At 29.2% G+C, this 18,066-nt stretch overlaps 2 protein-coding genes across 2 annotated transcripts; both read right to left on the bottom strand.

Annotated features, from left to right (window-relative positions):
* Positions 1–5,396: 5,396 nt before the first annotated feature.
* Positions 5,397–7,213, bottom strand: ASPG1 (Eukaryotic aspartyl protease family protein). Its single transcript, XM_039022185.2, has one exon. The coding sequence runs from the start codon at positions 6,996–6,998 to the stop codon at positions 5,535–5,537; it is 1,464 nt and encodes a 487-aa protein (XP_038878113.1). The 5' UTR covers positions 6,999–7,213; the 3' UTR covers positions 5,397–5,534.
* Positions 7,214–16,269: 9,056 nt separating this feature from the next.
* Positions 16,270–16,626, bottom strand: LOC120079957 (uncharacterized). Its single transcript, XM_039034438.1, has one exon. The coding sequence runs from the start codon at positions 16,624–16,626 to the stop codon at positions 16,270–16,272; it is 357 nt and encodes a 118-aa protein (XP_038890366.1).
* Positions 16,627–18,066: the final 1,440 nt, after the last annotated feature.

The following is an 18,066-nucleotide window of genomic DNA, read 5'->3' as shown; positions in this document are numbered from 1 at the left end:
AACATCAAATATTTCCCAATCTAAAACTAGGCAGCCTATTTAAAAAGCTCACTACTCGAGTCCAAAATTAAAATGGAAAAAAATAATAATAAAAGACCAAATTCTAGAATCATCTAATCTTCATCTTCACATTTGAGTCCTCACAAAGTTCTCCAAAATATAACTCGCTTAAATATCTTCAGCAATCCAATGAAGAAGTTCTTCATTTATCTTCATACTTCTCTCTCTAATCTTCTTCTTCTCTAATCAATATGAGTCACTTCTCTATTGCATTTTATTGACTATTTTTCTTTAACATCTTAGGGTGTATTTGGGGTAAAAACTATCCTAAAACTATAATAACCACCTTTTACTACACTAAATACTATTTTGTATTTCCCAATTTGCTATGGTCAACACTATTTCAAAACCATCATTTGCTATAATATTTACTATTTGCTACAATTTTTACTATTTTACATTCATCCTTTTTTTTTATTCTTTGTTATCGTGTTTACTATTTCATTCTCAAACTAAAATAGTTTACATCTCAAACACATACTATTATAACTCGAACTAAACTAATCTACTCACCAAACACAAACTATTATAACACAACTATAATAACCTAGGATTATAATAACCAACTCCTTGCCCCAAGTGCCCCCTTAGATGTTGCCTTTTTTTTATTGCATTTCAGTATTTGATTGTATTTTGTAGTATTGTCATTAACTATTGTGCTAAATTTATCTATATCTTAGATTTTTTTTTTTAAAAAAAAAAATGTATCTTCAACGTATCAATATCCTAGTTTTTTAGAAATTGGTGTATCGTTGTATTCTATCGTATCCGTATCTCATATCTGTATCCGTGTATGTGCTTCATAGGTGTTGACATAGCACACAATAAGTGGAGGTAGTATGGAAAAGTCTACAGGTAAAGCACCGTATCCATATAACTGCTTGCCACCTACACTCCGCCATCCATTCAAACTTTAGGAACCTAGGTAATAGTATCCCGATCAAAGAGCTGACGAAGGGGATGAGCCAAACAGGGAGTATTGTCCATAGTAATAAGAGAAAAATTTAGTACTACCATAGTCATACTACCCTAATCATTATTTGACATGTCATTAAAATGATTTTTTAATTTATAATTTTTTTATTTTGTGGACTCCACATAATTTTTAAATACTACTTTTGTGGTAAGCAATGAATGGAGGTAGTATGAAATTTTTTTTCATATTATCGTTGTTGGGTTCTATGCCCTAAAACTCGTAGACAGTAAATGTAAATAATTGACTATCATTAATAAAGATTTATCAATGTTATTGTTTTTGTCTTAATAACCCTAAATCCAATAAACTAACATCCTAGGTTATCTTATGAGTCTTGAACCGTATGTAGAGACATATAGAGATCAATGTTCAAGATACAACTTAAAGGGTCTATAGTATAGGGATAAGGTTGGGTATCTTATCCTTGTGACACTATAGGTATGACTCACTTTGTTTTCAATATAAACGCAATGATATCTAACGTGTTCATGTAGGTGACGTGTGGGTGGGGGTATCCTATGCAATAAGTTTGCATAAGATCATACCACAAAATAGTAATCACTCGATGTAACTCTATTGACTAGTTAGGTTTCTATTTCAATGGGATGATCTAGACAACTTAATCTTAATCTTGAGTCTATTATGAACTTATGTTCACGAGGGATTGTCCTTTGATTTGTATGGGTGAGAGTGGCCAGTTTGTTGACTCAATATGCCTACCATTTTGGAGACAAGATCAAGTGGGGAGTTGGAACATAATAATACAAGATGGATTTGACTCATTCTCAATAATAGTGGTGTCTCCGAGACTTGAACAAAAGGCCCTACTCTCTCACTGGCCCAAGAGGGGTTTCTGTTTAATGGTTAGACCATAAACAGGTTGTTCATAAGAGGAGCACTGATAATTAAGGATATAGAGGTAACCCAGGAGAAAACAATAATTTGACAACTGGTGAAGGACTAACTTGCTATTATTGGTTTATATCCGTGGACATAGAAATATATTTGCAATGAGAAGAGTGTAGCTTTGGGTCTTTAGTGGAGTGTACCCACAGTTAACGAATATTGATTAATTTGGTTAATGAGTTTAGCCAATTAATCTAATATCGTTGGAGCTTCTAATCTGTAGGTTCATGTGATCCATTCCTAACTCGTAAGGGGAATTGAGATAATTATGTCTTGAATTGAGTTTGAAATGTTCAAATTCACTTAGGGAAATAGTATAATGTATAATAATACATTATAATATAAATTTTATATTTTAATTAAACTTTATAATATAAATTTAATTTTAGATATGGTTCAAAATTAATTTATGGAAGAATTAAATATGAAAGAGTTTAAATATCAAATTAATATGAATTGGATTCAATTAAAAGTATAGGTTAAAATTAATGTGTACTAGATGCACATTAAAACTATAGGTTATGAGAGAAATACAATTGAATATGATTCAAATGTAGGCTAAATTAAATATTTGATATTTAATTTGGTAATTAATTATTAATTTAATTTAATTAATTATATTAAAACTATATGTTATGTGGGAGATGTTTTGTTTAAATATGATTTAAATGAAATCATTAATTAAATACGATTTAATTAATTATTAATTTTAAAATTAATTAATTAAATTAAATTATTTGATTTATTAAAATCAAATTTTTACTCCCACGTAGGGAGTCAATAGAAACGTGGGATGACTTCCACGCTTCTTTCTCTCTCATTTGATTATAATCTTGCAAAAATTGAAGAACACAAGCGATTGCATTTTCAATTCACATAAACGTACTATGAACAAAGTTTTCCCTCCAAAAATGATCCTCTCCTTCCCATAATTCTGGTTCCCATAAACCATACCAAAAATTCTCTAAGAATAGAAAGGTAACATTTTAGTAGAGATTAATTAAATCTCAAGGAAGAATTGACAATTTTCATTCGAGTGATCTACAAAAGTAAATTTGTTTCCTTTTCTCTGTAGAATTTTATTAATGCATGCTTAACCTAGGGTTTTTATAATAGACTTAATTTTGTTAAATCTTAGTGATTTATTCTATTGTTTCCTAGTGTACTGGGTATTTCGTTTTTGAAATTAATTTCGAGAAAATGTCCTAAAATTTTTTGCTTCGTTAGGTTTTTTATCCCTACAATCATACTATTAAAAAATTTTCATATACTAGTATAGGAAATTTTCCCAAGGGAGGGTGATTTTGAGGTGTTGCATACGTAGGTGTTTTTTTTCTTGAAATGTGGCTTTTTTTCTAAAATAAGGAAGAAAGAACAATATGAGTTAATACTTTTCCTTTTGGTTGGAGAGAGAGTAAACAAAATATATAAATATATATATATATATATATATAAGCGCTGTTATGCCAATTAAAAATTGCCACATGACAAAATGATTGAAAATGTTCTTTTTTTTAATTCTTGCTGCATTTGTAAAAAAGCCTAAAATTGTGGGGTTTTGGTTAGTTTAAGGAACTTCAAGGGGATTTAACTTCACCATCCATATTACCAACGAAAGTTTTTTTGGAATAAATTATTATTTCGATAAAAGTAATTTTTTTTAATCAAAATTATATAGGACTAAATTACAAACTTAATCTGATATTTTTTTTAATTTTTTAAAATTCAGAATTTTACTCACACAATATTAAAAGTTTAGATCTTGTTTGGTGACCAGTTAATTTTTTATTTTTAGTTTTTGAAAATTAAGTCTATAAAAGCCACTTCCATCTATTATTTCTATGTTTTGTTATCTACCTTTAAGGATTATTTTAAAAATTCCAACCAATTTTTTTTTTAAAAGAAAAAGGTTTTCTAAAAAGATATTTTTGTTTTTAGAAATTGATTAAGAATTCAAATGTTGGCACAAAAAATATGAAATCACGAATAAGAAAATGTGAGGAAAAAGACATAATTTTTAAATATAAAAAACAAATAAAGTAAAATAGTTATCAAACCAGACTTTAAACTACTATTAAACATAAACTCAAAGTTATGTATAATAGACCAATTAATTTATTAATTTTTTTAGAAGTTAAAGAAGTGCTTTAATTTTCTTCAATTATATTTTTGTATGCCTTAATAAGGAAGTCTAGGAAGGCTCTCCCTTGATATTATTATTTTCACAAAAGTTAGGACCAAAAATATATAAGATTAAATTTATATTTAATCACGAGATTTTTCATTTTTTTTTAAATTCATGAATCTACTTGACACAGAATTAAAAATTTAGGTCTCGTTTCATAATCAATTAATTTTTAATTTTTAAAAATTAAGTTTATTAATATCACTTCCTCCTATTAATTCTTATGTTTTATTGTTTACCTTTAGGATTATTTAATTTCCTTCAAATATATTCTTGTATGCTTTCAATAAAGTATATAACATAGACTTAATACAATACTAAAGGGACATCTAGAAAAATAAGACAGTAAAGTTGTAGTTGAAATGTTGGATTTTAGATTAAATTTGTAAATTCGGTGAATTTAGTGGAGTTTAAATGAATGGTTAAAAAAACTATGACACTTAGTATATGTCAAGCGAATATAGCTCAATTAGCATACGACTATATTAATAATTACGAGGTTTGTGGTTCAATTTCTCCTACTACTAATTATACCAAACAATCACTTTGATGATGTTAAAAATAAAATTGCAAAAGTTTAAACTTTAGAAGTGCTATGGGGAGATTGTAAGTTGGTTGTGAAAGGCGAGGTTGAAATACTCTATTGGAGGTAGAATTTGATGTCTGGAGTTCATCAATCAAGCTTTGCAGCAGGAAATATTTTTCTTATATTAAAATTGAGGTTTTCATTAATGATCTTCTTTTTGTTGAGAACATTAATAAGTTTTAGCATTTTTGTCACCTTTCTCTAGAAGAGAACAAAGCGGCCTTTGTTATTATAATTTTGACATCCTCTCCTTTGTTATTATAATTTTGACATCTTTTCACGATTAATTTTTTTTTATATAGAATTAAGTTTCTTCACGTAGTATCTTTCCCTCATTTTTAATGAACTTGTTAAAGTGTAGTTGAGTTTATCTATTGTTTTTCTTTCTAACTTAAAAAAATAGTAGAAAATATTGTCATCTCTCTTCCAAAAAAAAATTTCGTGTTTGTTTTTTGTTTTAATATTTGGAAGATGTCTAATGTGGCAACTTTGCGATCTAGCTGTAATTGAAAAAACTACATATCCATCAACAAAAGTTTCTAGATTGAGATTTCTTGTTGCTCCACCACCATCTCTCTATTTTCATGATACAAAACTTTTGCACCATTGTTCTCAGAATTGGTTGACTCCTTAGTCAACATGGATTAAAACAATATCAATATGAAGAAACTACTTGGACATAATTTTGCTTAATTCAACCCACTATTAATTAAACTTTCATAGACATTATGATAAGCAAAAGTATTTTATTGGCTTAGAATAATGTAATTAAGCCAAATTATAATCCCACATGGCGGCAGCTGAGTCTTAAGTTTACAACACTAACACTTATTAGTTGAGAATCCGACAAGGGAATTGGCCAAGTCATAACTGACACGTATTCCTTGTTGTTGAAAGCTCCCAATTATAGAAAGCGACGATCTTGTTTTAAAAAAGGCCAAGCAATAAGTTCCATCCGAGTCCACTGGGATCAAGTAATTTTTTGCCGGGAGCCGTAGCGAGTTTTCTCCCGGCAGAACAAATGCTATCACCGGCACCTCCACACTCGACTGACCTGATAAATCGTAACACGTATCGAACAATGATATCCCTTGTGCCGGCGGGAGGTTGCTCGTCTGCTTCACAAACGCCTCTCTTAACGATTCATACACATCACTCGGTAGCTGTGTTATAGTCGTCCCAGAGTCTACGATTATTCCCCCCAATCCCGATTCGTCGATTTCAAATCTCGTCGATGAAATCGGTAAAGGGTTCCCGCCAACACTCATTCCCACGACTTTCACGTACCGGTACGAGTGGAATCGATCGTTTTTCACGAGTGGAGAGGTGAGTGAGTCACTGGGTCGGTCCGTATTGAACTCAAGAGTGGAGGACGAGTCTGAGTCTAGGTCGACGAGGCAATATGAAAACGACGACGCTTTTAGTTGGGAAGAAAGGGAAATGGCCCCACCGCCGAGGCCGATCAAACCGGCGGCTCCAACGAAGAGGCCTTCGTTGTCGTGGCCACACCCGATTGGGAGGTTAGGTATGGAATTGGAATTCCCAAACGACAGCGTTTCGGTGGCGAGTTCACCGGTCGTGAATGAGCCGTCTCCATAATTGACTTGGTACTGACAGACATCGGAATTACAATTGGCTTTGTCTAGCAATTGACATTGTTGTGAATTGCAAGACAGAGCAGTGTAAGAAGACGACGATTTCGGGTCAAATATCGGGTCGATCTGTTTATAGCAAGCTTTCTCAGCAGCGCAAGGCTGGCATTGAAGCCACGTGACATCGCTGCCAGTATCAGGCACCAAATAAAACGATTGCACAGGCTGACCGACGCCAATCCGGGCAAAATACTCGCCGCCATTACCCAGACTCTGCCCTGAAACAACCGGAGCGGTAATTGAATCTGCAGACTCAGACCCATTAATTCCTGCACCAATTTTTTGGCCCCCATTTAAAGAGAGCTCAAGATTTCGGTTAAGAGATTGAACTCGAACAGCATCACGGGCGAGTCGAGCCCTGACGAGGCTACCGTAGTCCTTGTAAGAAGGGTTATAAAGGGTTAATCTGGGGTGCAATGGCAGAGATAAAGGGGAATTTGGATGGTGAGAGTGAGTTTCAAAAGGTTTGGGTTTAATGGAGAGGGCGTTTTGGGCTTGTTTTGTGGAGGCAGAGACATCGAAAATGGCAGTGGAATAAGGAGATTGTGTTAATTTGCGAGAGAAAATTGAAGGGAATTGAAGGGAAGTGAGGATTGTTAGGAAGATAAAAGCAGAGGAAATTGAAATGTTCATGTTGTAATGAAGAGACCAGGAATTGGATGAAGAAGGAAGTGAAGGAATTGGGGGGGTTTTATAGAGAGAGTTTGCCAAAAACAGAGTGGTTTTTAGATGATTGACTTTTGATGTTCATTGCCGTCTTCCTTCGGTTTTGTAAACTGAAACTCTATTCTTTTATCTTATTTATTACTACTTGTAGTACGCCTAGCCCAAATGCTAAATAAATATATTTTATACTAATTAATTCACATTAAAATCACTGAAAATGATTATTTAGTAAAAGCTGAAGTTAGAAAGTATAAATATTTAAATATAGCGATCAAATTAAATAAAACCCAAATTTCTAGAGTAGAATTATAACATTTTTAAACTTAAAAGACTTTCAAGTTTTTTCAAATTGAAACTTTTAAGATTAAAAATGTAGTATTTTAAAACAAGAACAAAATTAAAAGCAAAAATACAAGTATTTTTTAATATTAATAAAATGAACCAATAAATATGTACTAAATCATTCCAACTAAATTTAATTTTTTAGGTCTAGAATTAAATTGTCTAATAGTAATATATTATTGTATGAACCTTAAGAAAATTTAAAAAAAGTTCAAACGAGTTTAGTATTTATTTAAACAATTATTGTTCTTAAAAAATAATGCATGTAAAACAATCTTTACAAAGAACCATTCATTTCATAATCATTAATATTATAGAATTTAACCCAAACACTATTGTGGGGTCCTATGCCGTGTGGTTTCCTATGTTTAGTAGAAAAAGACTTCTTCCACCCACGATTTCTTCCAATCAAACACTCTTTACTTTGAAAATTCTGTGATTGGTATAGATATAATTATTAATTATCCACCATTTTATTTATTTATTTATTTATTTTTAACCATACTTTCACGTCTTACGATCCTTATTATTCCTCCGTTCCAGTGTAATAATGCATACTTGACTTCTTAAGTATGAAGTCTTTTAACATAATTTTTAATTAGAAAAAAAATCTATTTTAAACTATAGACTTAGGAGATTGTCTTATTTTGGACCCTAAACTTTCAATTTTCTCAAATTAAATCATAAATTCAATAAAGTATTGTAATTTTAACTATTTAATGAGTTTTTACATTCATGTATTGCTAAAATTTAATAATAATAGAACATTCATACAATATGAAATTGACAATTTTTTTAGAGAAAAAAAAATAGATTTTTTAAAAAAAAATTAATGAATTTTGTGAATGTTATTCAATGACTAATTCGTATATAGGTCAAATAACTTATTTTTGTGTAAAACTATTTTATTAAAATTACCGAATTTATGAAGAACCTTACATTTTTTATGTTAAAAATATAAGTAGGTGAATTAATTAAAACAGAATTGAGATTAAAATTACAGTATTTATGTAAGTTTAGGGTTCAAAATTGATGAAATTAAAAATTTTAAGATTTAAATTGATGTCATATGACAAATTTGAGGTCAAAGCTGAAATTTTAAACCAAATTATAATCTATAAAGGGGGAAATCAAAAGATAAACCAAATAAATTCCGAGTTTGGTTCTATTTGAATCCAATTTTCTTCTCAAATTAAATTCCACAAACATTATCTTATAATTCTATTCACAAGTAACCCAAGTATTGAATAGAACCTAATATTAAAAAATATATTTTTTTTCAATATTTGTTGTTTTGTTTTCGTTTTTTTAAAAGAAAACTTAAAAAAAAAAAAAAAAAAAAAAAAAAAAAAAAAAAAAAGAAACTCAGTTATGCTAATCACACTTTCAATTGATTTTTTCTTCTAAAAACTATGAGAAAACAGGGTTAAACATGGTCTCAAAGTCGAGTCATAGTAAATGTTAAAAGGTGCATGTCAAATTTTGTTTTTATATAGCCAATGAACCAAAAGTATGTGTGAAAGGGTGGAAATTCCAAAGGAAGGATATAGGCTTGATTGGAGGAAACAAGGATAGGGTGTGACTGGTTCACAACTCCAAATACACCCGATCAATCAATATGATTGATTTATTAAAGAGAAATTATTTCAAATGGTAAAACTGTTGAAAATATTTATAAGATAAAGTAAATTTTTCGAATTATCAATGATAAACGCTGATAGATATAGACTTATAAACACTAATAGCGTCTATAATTGATAGTTCTAAAATTTTACCATATTTTATAAATATTTTTATTTATTTTTCTATATTTAAAAACAATCTTTTATTAAAACTTCGAGCACACCTCAAAATGTATAGAAAATAAAATTAAATAAGTCCCCAAATATAGTGAACATAATATTTTGACACTATTATTATTTTCCTTTTAACAAACGTAGATGTGGAAATCAAATCGTTGATTTGTAATAGTAATGCATTTTGTCACTCAACTATACTTCAGATTCATCAAACATTAGTAATCTAATATATTTACGGATAGGTGGAAACAAGGGAGTGTGGAAAAAAAACTCCTTTTTTAATTTATTTTTGTTGTTGGTGTTATTAATATTATTATTATATATATATATAATATTTAAACTTATATGATTTGATAGGTTATTACATCACATTGTTGATATATAATTATATATACATGAATGTTTCAATAATTTGATAGGTAATTTTAGTTTGTTTTGATTCAAAAGCTCAAATAGATTCTCTTGAGATAAATGAGCTGACAAGAGAAACAACAGATTTTAATGTTTCATTTGAAAAAACTGTAAAAAAAAGTTTCAAAATTATAAAAATACCAAAACAAATTTATATAATAAAAAAATACTAATAATCCAATATGGTCATTTATGCAAGGGAAGATGACAAAAAACTTATGTGTATACAACAATGGACCTCATCGATTTTACCAGTAAAGTTGTTGTTGGCAAGTGAATATGTGAAGGAATATGGTCAATATGAAATTCAAGAAAGTAGTTGCTGAACCAACAATCAAAAACATTATATTGCAAGGAGAAAATGAAATTTGGGGGCGGCTAAGCGAAGAAGATGAAGAAGATGAAATTTAGGGTTTTTTGTTATTCTTTTAATAAATAATAATAATAATAATAATAATAATAATAATAATTAACTGAAATATATATATATATATACATCCACATGTTTCAAACATTTAAAATTTAATTCACATTTATATGTTTCTTTTTAGGTTCAACTAGTCATTTTTACATGTTTGTATATAAAAAATTGAAAACACCGATAATATAGAGAAAGAAAAAATCAAATTAATTTAATAACAATATGCATAAAATAATTAAAAAATATTTAGATACAATTGAATTTGTAACAAATATATAAACAAATCAAAAGTTAGTTGGATAAAATCAAATTTAATAATAAAAAATAAATTCAAATATAAATTGGAGAGAAAAAATAGTAAGTTTTTGTTTATTCTAATTTAAAAAATTGATAAGTAGTTAAATAAAATCTATTTTGATAATAAAATATAAATTCAAATATAATTCAATGAAAAAAATCAGAAAGGGAGTTCATTTATTTATAATTACACTATATTCATAATTCAATTTTCATAAACTTCAACAATTACATTGTATTTATAACTTCATCAACCACAAAAACCTATGAAAAAACTTAACTCGTTGTAGAGGCAGGGAAAAAACAGCAAGATTGTAAAAGTGAATATTTATTTATTTGTCTAAAAGACAAATTAATGATATAATAATATAATAAGATGATATGAATAAAAGGTAATTAAAAAATACAAAAAATAATCAAATTTAAATGAAATATACAGTTTATTAGATGATAATATGTATAAAATATTCCGTAAAATCCTAATGAAAATAAAAAATTTAATCCGAATTTAGAATAATAAAAAATGAATAAAATAATATAAAATCTAAAGATGTATTATAAACTAAAATACAAATGGTGATAAACAAATCAAATATTGATTAATTCTGAATATTTTCGAAAAGTGGTTAAATCAAATTTAAGTTAATTTGAATCAATTAGGGGAGAAAAATGAGGAGATTGGTTTATTATAAATCAATTTTAAATCAATTTGTAAAGTAGCTATCAAAATCTAATTTTTATACTAAAATTAAATTTAAGTTTCAAAAGAGAGAAAAATAAGGAAGAGATTGGTTTATTTTAAATCAAATCCTAATGGTAAAATTATAGCAAAAACAATAGTTCAAATCACTCGAAAACCGATGAAACCTTTGGGTAAGTAACAAAAGATATGGCAATGTATGGAGTAACCATTCAATTAAATAGCAAAATGTGAGAAATATACCACTAATTCATTAAAAATATATGTATACAATTATGAAAAACAATATAGAGATTTGAATAAAATGTATGGATAAAAGAAGTTTTAATAATATATGGATATTTCAAATATAAAATCTAGATATTTTATTAAAGTGAGATAAATTCGAAGAGTGGTTAAATATAATCTAAAATAATAATAAAATATAGAGATTTTGTTAACTAAATGAGCAAAATTAATAGAACAGTGCCTCTACCTCGACCATGTTTAAATGAGGAATTTAAAAACTTGTGACCATGTCACATGAATTATCATAATGAAGTTAGGCTCAATTCCGCCCTGCACTCCAATTCTTCTAACAATTTCCTAAATGAAGCTAGGCCATGAATTCTCCATTGGTAATCTTTGACCCAATCAAATAGGAAAAACATATCGATTTTTTTTATAATTTATTGAAAATTTTAAATCCATGCAAATTCACAACATTCCAAATATTTTGTTTTTTTAGAAAAAAATTTCCACACTGTAGTGATTGATGGATGGTCCTATTCCTATTGTTGAATTGACTCTTTATCTTTTAATAAAAGTATTGGCAAGACGTTCATTTTTGTCGCAGAGTTCCGCTCTTAATGAAGCAGAGAATTTCGTTTAAGAATTGGGGAAGAATTGGAGATACCCATTCTTTTTCTTTTAGTTACCGTGCACCTCTATGAAATCCAACTTCATCTGGACTTTGAATTAAAATTGAATTTTAGGTTGAAAGGTTGAAAATGGCATTTAGGCTTAGGCTCATACCAAGAGTTAAAAGGAAATAGAAGAATGTTGTCCTACATTTAGAGGTGTGTATGAGTCGGATTAGGCCGGATTGGAGACATTTTATAGACCAACTCGAAAATTCGAGTTGGCTTTAAATGAACACCTATAGATACCAAGCATGCTAGAGGTGATTCCAAAATGTGGTGGTGGTGGATGTATAACCCTTTCACCATGCATGCATGCCACTGTTTAATTGATTTTATCAAAAGATTAAACGTCTAATTATTAAATGAGATTCATTATTTTGACTCTTCTTGTTTTCTTCCTGTTTTATGCTATTTTTTTTTTCTCTTTCAACTCTCGTCTTTCATATTCTTCTTCTTCATAAACCCAAAGCTAATAATCCTAAAGGTATCGATTTGTACTCCATCATCTATCTGTATTCCGATCTCTAATCTTCGTTTTATTTGTTATGAGCATTATTTTTCTTGATTCTAATCTATTTTCTAGCGAGTGCATACTTGGAATTGGAAGCAGTGTAAATCTTAGAGAGCAACCGACAGTAACAATTTTGTTTATCTCTCTATTCCTTTAATGACTTCAATAACTCCACTGCAAAAAAAATAATATTAATTAAATAATTATATTTTTTAAAAAAAAACCTTCCAATCTTTTAAATTCTTATCAAATTACTAATTTTCATCAAGTTGGTCGACCTTAAATAAAAAAGAATAAGTTAAATAAACTTCAAAATTCATTCAATTTGAAACAAATTGAATTTGAGATAATCAAAGTTTCATCTCAAATCAAATTCTCCTAAATCGATCTTTGAGATAATCAATTAAACTTTAAACTTTCATTTCTATGTTTAATAAGTCTATAAATTTTTAAAAGTATTATATAGATTGAAAATCTTTAAATAAAATATTTAGAATGTAGGGAGATATTACATATAAATTTGAATGTTTAAGAATTTATTAAAAATCTTGTAATGTTTAGAAAATATTTAGAGAGAATCAGAGTACAAATGCTAGAGATACATGCATATGCGGTTAGAGGATATTTCTTGGACATATACAGTAATAAGGAACTCTAACGTGACTATCCCTTTCTGTCGCAATGGACAATAGATATCTCAAATTACTCTTTGGAACCCTTTTCTTTCTATGCTTCACACACGTTGCTCCTCTCTGTAATTTGCAACAATATAATTCCTATGGCATCTCATATTTACGAAAAAATATCAATAGTAATGACATTGTTTTATCATTGAGTAAAACTTCTTAATAATAATAAACATTAAAAAAAAAGTGTGAAGTTAACATATACATTAGTGCATACAACATTTAAAACTTCTTCAATAATACAAATATTAAATAAGCAGTAATTAATTAAGGGACACATGAAATAGTCTCAAAATGGTGGCGACAATTTTACTACAATATACCACTATTAAATGGAAATTAAACAAACTATTATGGTTTTAGTTATGGGCTAAACATTAATATATATATATATATATATATATAGATTGATGGAATTTTACAATAATATAAATACTAAAGTAAAAAGTTTACCAAATGCATGAAAATATTTATAAGAAAAGAGCTATATATTATAACAATTTTTTATTCTAAATTTTGAAAGGCTAAATTAATAATATATTTAAAAAATTTAAATAAATTAGAAAAAATTGGTTTACTAAATTAATTAACATATTAAAAATTAAGGGTAAAAATAAATTAAAAAAACTTTACACATGCTTCCAAAAAAAAAAAAAAAAAATTATCTTACTGAACATACTAAAAAAGTATAAAAAATTAGGAAAAAAAATCTAAATTCAAGTATAAGAAACGAAATGTTTACTATTTTTTTTTCAATACCGTAAAGGTATTGTAATTAAAATGTGAGGTGGGGGAATCGAACCTCAAACCACGAAATTGATAGTATAAACACTTTCAGTTGAACTACGTTCTTGTTGGCAAAATATTTATGACTTTTCAAAATATTTAAATCACACTATTAATTAATTTGAAAGCTTCTTAAATAATATAAATATAATGGCTAAAAAATACAAATAAAATAAATATAAAGGAAGTAATAGTTGATTAAAGGATACGTTTGGAATTAGATAATTATTATTTGAATAAAATGATCTAAAAATGATTTCTTCTAAGTTAGCTATTTTTAAGATAGTATTTACGCTAAGATTATGTCTACAGTTTTAAAAAATCACTTTCTATAAAGAAAAATTAATAATATATCACTAGTAATTTAAAATAAAATTAAGCAAACTATTGTAAAAAATATAGAATTTACTTATTCATTGGTAACAATGAGTCTCTTAACACATCTTTAGGCATTCTCCTTTATTGATATTTTCTAACAATTCTTTTGAATAATACTTACTTTGTAATTTCAATTATTCTGAGAAAGTTCTCTATTGTACTTCCAGTTTTACAATGATATATATCAATAAGTGTAATTTCAAATGAAAATAAGCAAACTATTATTGTTATAATGGTCAATCTAGACTTACATAGTAAGTCACATAACCTAAAACGTGGTTCTGATACCAACTATAACGACTCGACCTTCTAAAATATAAGTTAGGCCGTTACTAAATACATGCATGCATGAAACTTAAAACGACACCCTTTATGGTGAAATAAATGCTAAATAAATAAGGTAAGTTCAAAAGTCTTTCATTAAATTCAAATATTAAAAACAAATAATGAAATACCAATAAATCATAAATGATAATAACAAGTCTAAAAACAATTCTGAATAGTAAGTTTTAAACAGCAAAACTGAAAGTTGAAAAAAAACATGAAAAGGAATCTAAATATCATGAGCAGAAGCATAAAATTGGTTCCAATGGCTCGATCACGAATTCCGCTTATCAATCGTCAGTGCATCTCTACCTTTACCTGAAACAACAACATGAGAAAGATATTCAGTAAGTAACCCCACTGCTGGGGTTGGGCTAGGCATCTATGTCCTCTAGATGCTTACCTCTGGCGGAACATAAAAACTGCTCTAGTCCTCATGGGACACATGCATACATGAAAACTTGTTTCTATCATACTATAGTTAAGTATGCCCATTACATCTGGTGAATCCCGAAGGAAATACAATACTTAGTGGACATCTAACTAATCAGTAAAGACACTATCACAGTCTCAACATCACAATTATCACAATATGGTTTTATAACATACATATACACCTCAATATCATGGCTATACAACATGCATATACGCCTCAATATCCTCATATAAAATACAACCTCAGTGAATCAAGTATCATCTCTTACTAGCATGCAAGTATCTACGTACACAAATAAATCTTTCAGATTCTCATACAAGAACATATATTGGACATACTATACTATCCGTTTATCATGCTATCGTTCTGTTGTCTAGTCCGTAGGCAGTTCCAGTAGTAAGATTACTTACCTCGATACTAGATTCAGATATCGATCCAAGTGATAGTCTTCAATAATAAATCTTTGAATTCAATTCCCTAACGAAGCCTGAGCAACAACCACCCTCAAGACTCCAATCTCCAAAATCTTCCTTCAATCAAATACTGCTTCCAACTTTTAATCCATTTCTCCCTTAAAATTTTCAATTCACAAAGAATTTAACTAACCCCTTCCATAATGAAATTAATTCTTGACATTAATTTCAAATTAAATTTGTGTGACATAACCCCTTTCAAAATGAAATTAATTCTTGATATTAATTTCAAATTAAATTTGTGTGATATAACCCCTTTCCAAAACGAAATTAATTTTTGACATTAATTTCAAATTAAATTTATGTGAATAAAGAGTCAAATTTCCATAATTTTCCTCTAATTAAACCATTAAATTGAAACACTCATTCCTTCCAAAATGAAATTAATTCTTGACATTAATTTCAAATTTAATTTGTTTGACATTAAAAGTCCAATTTTCATAACTTCCCTCTAATTAAACCATGAAATTGAAATACCTTTCTTTCCAAAATGAAATTAATTGACATTAATTTCAAAGTTAATTTGTTTGACATTAAAAATCCAATATCCATAAATTTCCTCCAATCAAACAATTAAATTGAGACACCCCTTTCTTAACAATTAAATGACAATAATTACATTTTGAATTTCCAAAATTCAAAAAATGCTCTCTAATACTAGAAAAATATTGAAATTACATTAAGAACAAAATTTGGGGTGTTATATTCTTCCCTCCTTAAAAACTTTCGTCCTTGAAAGTTTATTCCTGAAAAAGCTCTGCATACGTGGTCCTCATCTCATTCTCTCATCCCAGGTGGCCTCCTCGAACTGGTGATTCTGCCACGAAATCTTTATAACTGCTATTTTCCTATTGCGTAACATCTTTGCCTCTCTGGCGAGAATCTGCACATGCCTCTCTTCATAACTCAAGTTGCCATTCAACCACAATTGCTCAAAGTCAACTACATGGGATGGACCTGTTACATACTTTCTCAGCATCGAAACATGGAAGACATTATGAACTAAAGAAAGTGATGGAGGCAATACCAATCGGTAAGCTACGAGATGAATTCGCTCCAAGGCCTCGAAAGGTCCAATGAACCTTGGGCTCAGCTTCCCTTTCCTTCCAAACCTCAAAATATCCTTCATAGGTGCCACCTTTAAGAACACTTTATCACCAGTCTCAAATTCTAGGTCCTTACATCTCACGTCGACGTAGCTTTTTTATCTGCTCTGAGTTGTTTGCATACGAGCCTTGATCTTCTGTATTGCCACATTCATGGCTTGCACTAGCTCAAGTCCTAGCAATTTCCTTTCTTCTATCTCATCCCAACACACAGGAGACCTGCAGCTCTTCCCATAGAGGGCTTCGACGACATGCCAATGGTAGCCGGATAACTGTTATTATGCTAATTCCATCAAATGCAAGTGAGAGTCTCAACTCCCTAAAAATTCTAACACACAAGTGCACAACATATTCAACAATATCTAGTTCAAACGTTCCTTCTGACTATCAGTCTGTGGGTGAAAAGCTGTATTAAAATCCAATCGAGTATCCAATGCTAACTGGAGACTCTTCAAAAAACTAGATGTAAAACGAGAGTCACTGTTTGACATAGCTGAAACTAGTATCAAAAGAGGTGTGACAACCCCTTCCATATATAACTTTGAAACTCAAGATGCTAAAAATCAACAATACTTTAACACGCTCAAGTTGAGAACTATGAAAACTGTCGTGAGCTTAAGAAAGTCTTATCCATTAAAAACATATATCTGAGCTTACCATTCTGTCACGGGGAAAACTTCATATCTGTAGTGGAGAAACTGGTCATGCTATATAATGCGTCATTTGAAGATACGTACCAGAACAAATCTGCTCAACTGAATGCTGTTTCTACTCTAGAAGCGCCGACTGTGATGTCTCTCTTAGGGTTTACATGTCTGATAATAACTCTGTTTAATTAAATTTCACATTCATGAGAAACTCATCACGATGCTCTATACTGTCATGGCTATAAAAATGCTTAAACCAATCCTCATATTATTCTTTAGCCTTAAAACAATCACATATCATTACTTAGACCCTGCTGCGGATGAGTCTAAAATTTTCTTTGAAAATGAGGTTTTGAAGTCTCTAGATGCTAAAGCATCAATCAATTGATAACACATTTCCATAACCTCGTAATAACTGTAATTGATCCCTGTAGTTAGTTTTTACGATAAAATCTTCTTGATTCATAAGTCATAGCTTGAATTACTCGTACTTAACACAGAAGAATGTTATCAATGATACTTCGTCAGAACAAATGCCGATTGGTTCCCACTAATAAACTGAGACAAGCACACACGTAGTCCGTCAGCAATCATCCTAGAGATGCACTTATATATAACATCACACGCAATAGGGTGAAAATCCTCCATATGATCAGCCCCAGATCTCTTAGTAATGAGGGTAAGAGTCGTGGCATTCACCCCATTGGAAAGATAACACGTATAAAAGAAATGGCAAACAGCTGAGCAAAAAAAAATTCATACATTAGAACAAAACATTACTACCCATATATAGAAATTAAAATTAAATAAATATTT

Source organism: Benincasa hispida, chromosome 2 (genome assembly GCF_027475165.1).
Source record: "Benincasa hispida cultivar pf3 chromosome 2, pf3_genome.v1.1, whole genome shotgun sequence".
Classification (NCBI taxonomy): domain Eukaryota; kingdom Viridiplantae; phylum Streptophyta; class Magnoliopsida; order Cucurbitales; family Cucurbitaceae; genus Benincasa; species Benincasa hispida.
This window is presented reverse-complemented; position numbering and strand designations above follow the sequence as displayed.

Excerpts from the sequence above, each read along its gene's own strand:
- ASPG1 (XM_039022185.2), bottom strand. The coding sequence starts at position 6,998 with ATGAACATTTCAATTTCCTCTGCTTTTATCTTCCTAACAATCCTCACT.
- LOC120079957 (XM_039034438.1), bottom strand. The coding sequence starts at position 16,626 with ATGAAGGATATTTTGAGGTTTGGAAGGAAAGGGAAGCTGAGCCCAAGG.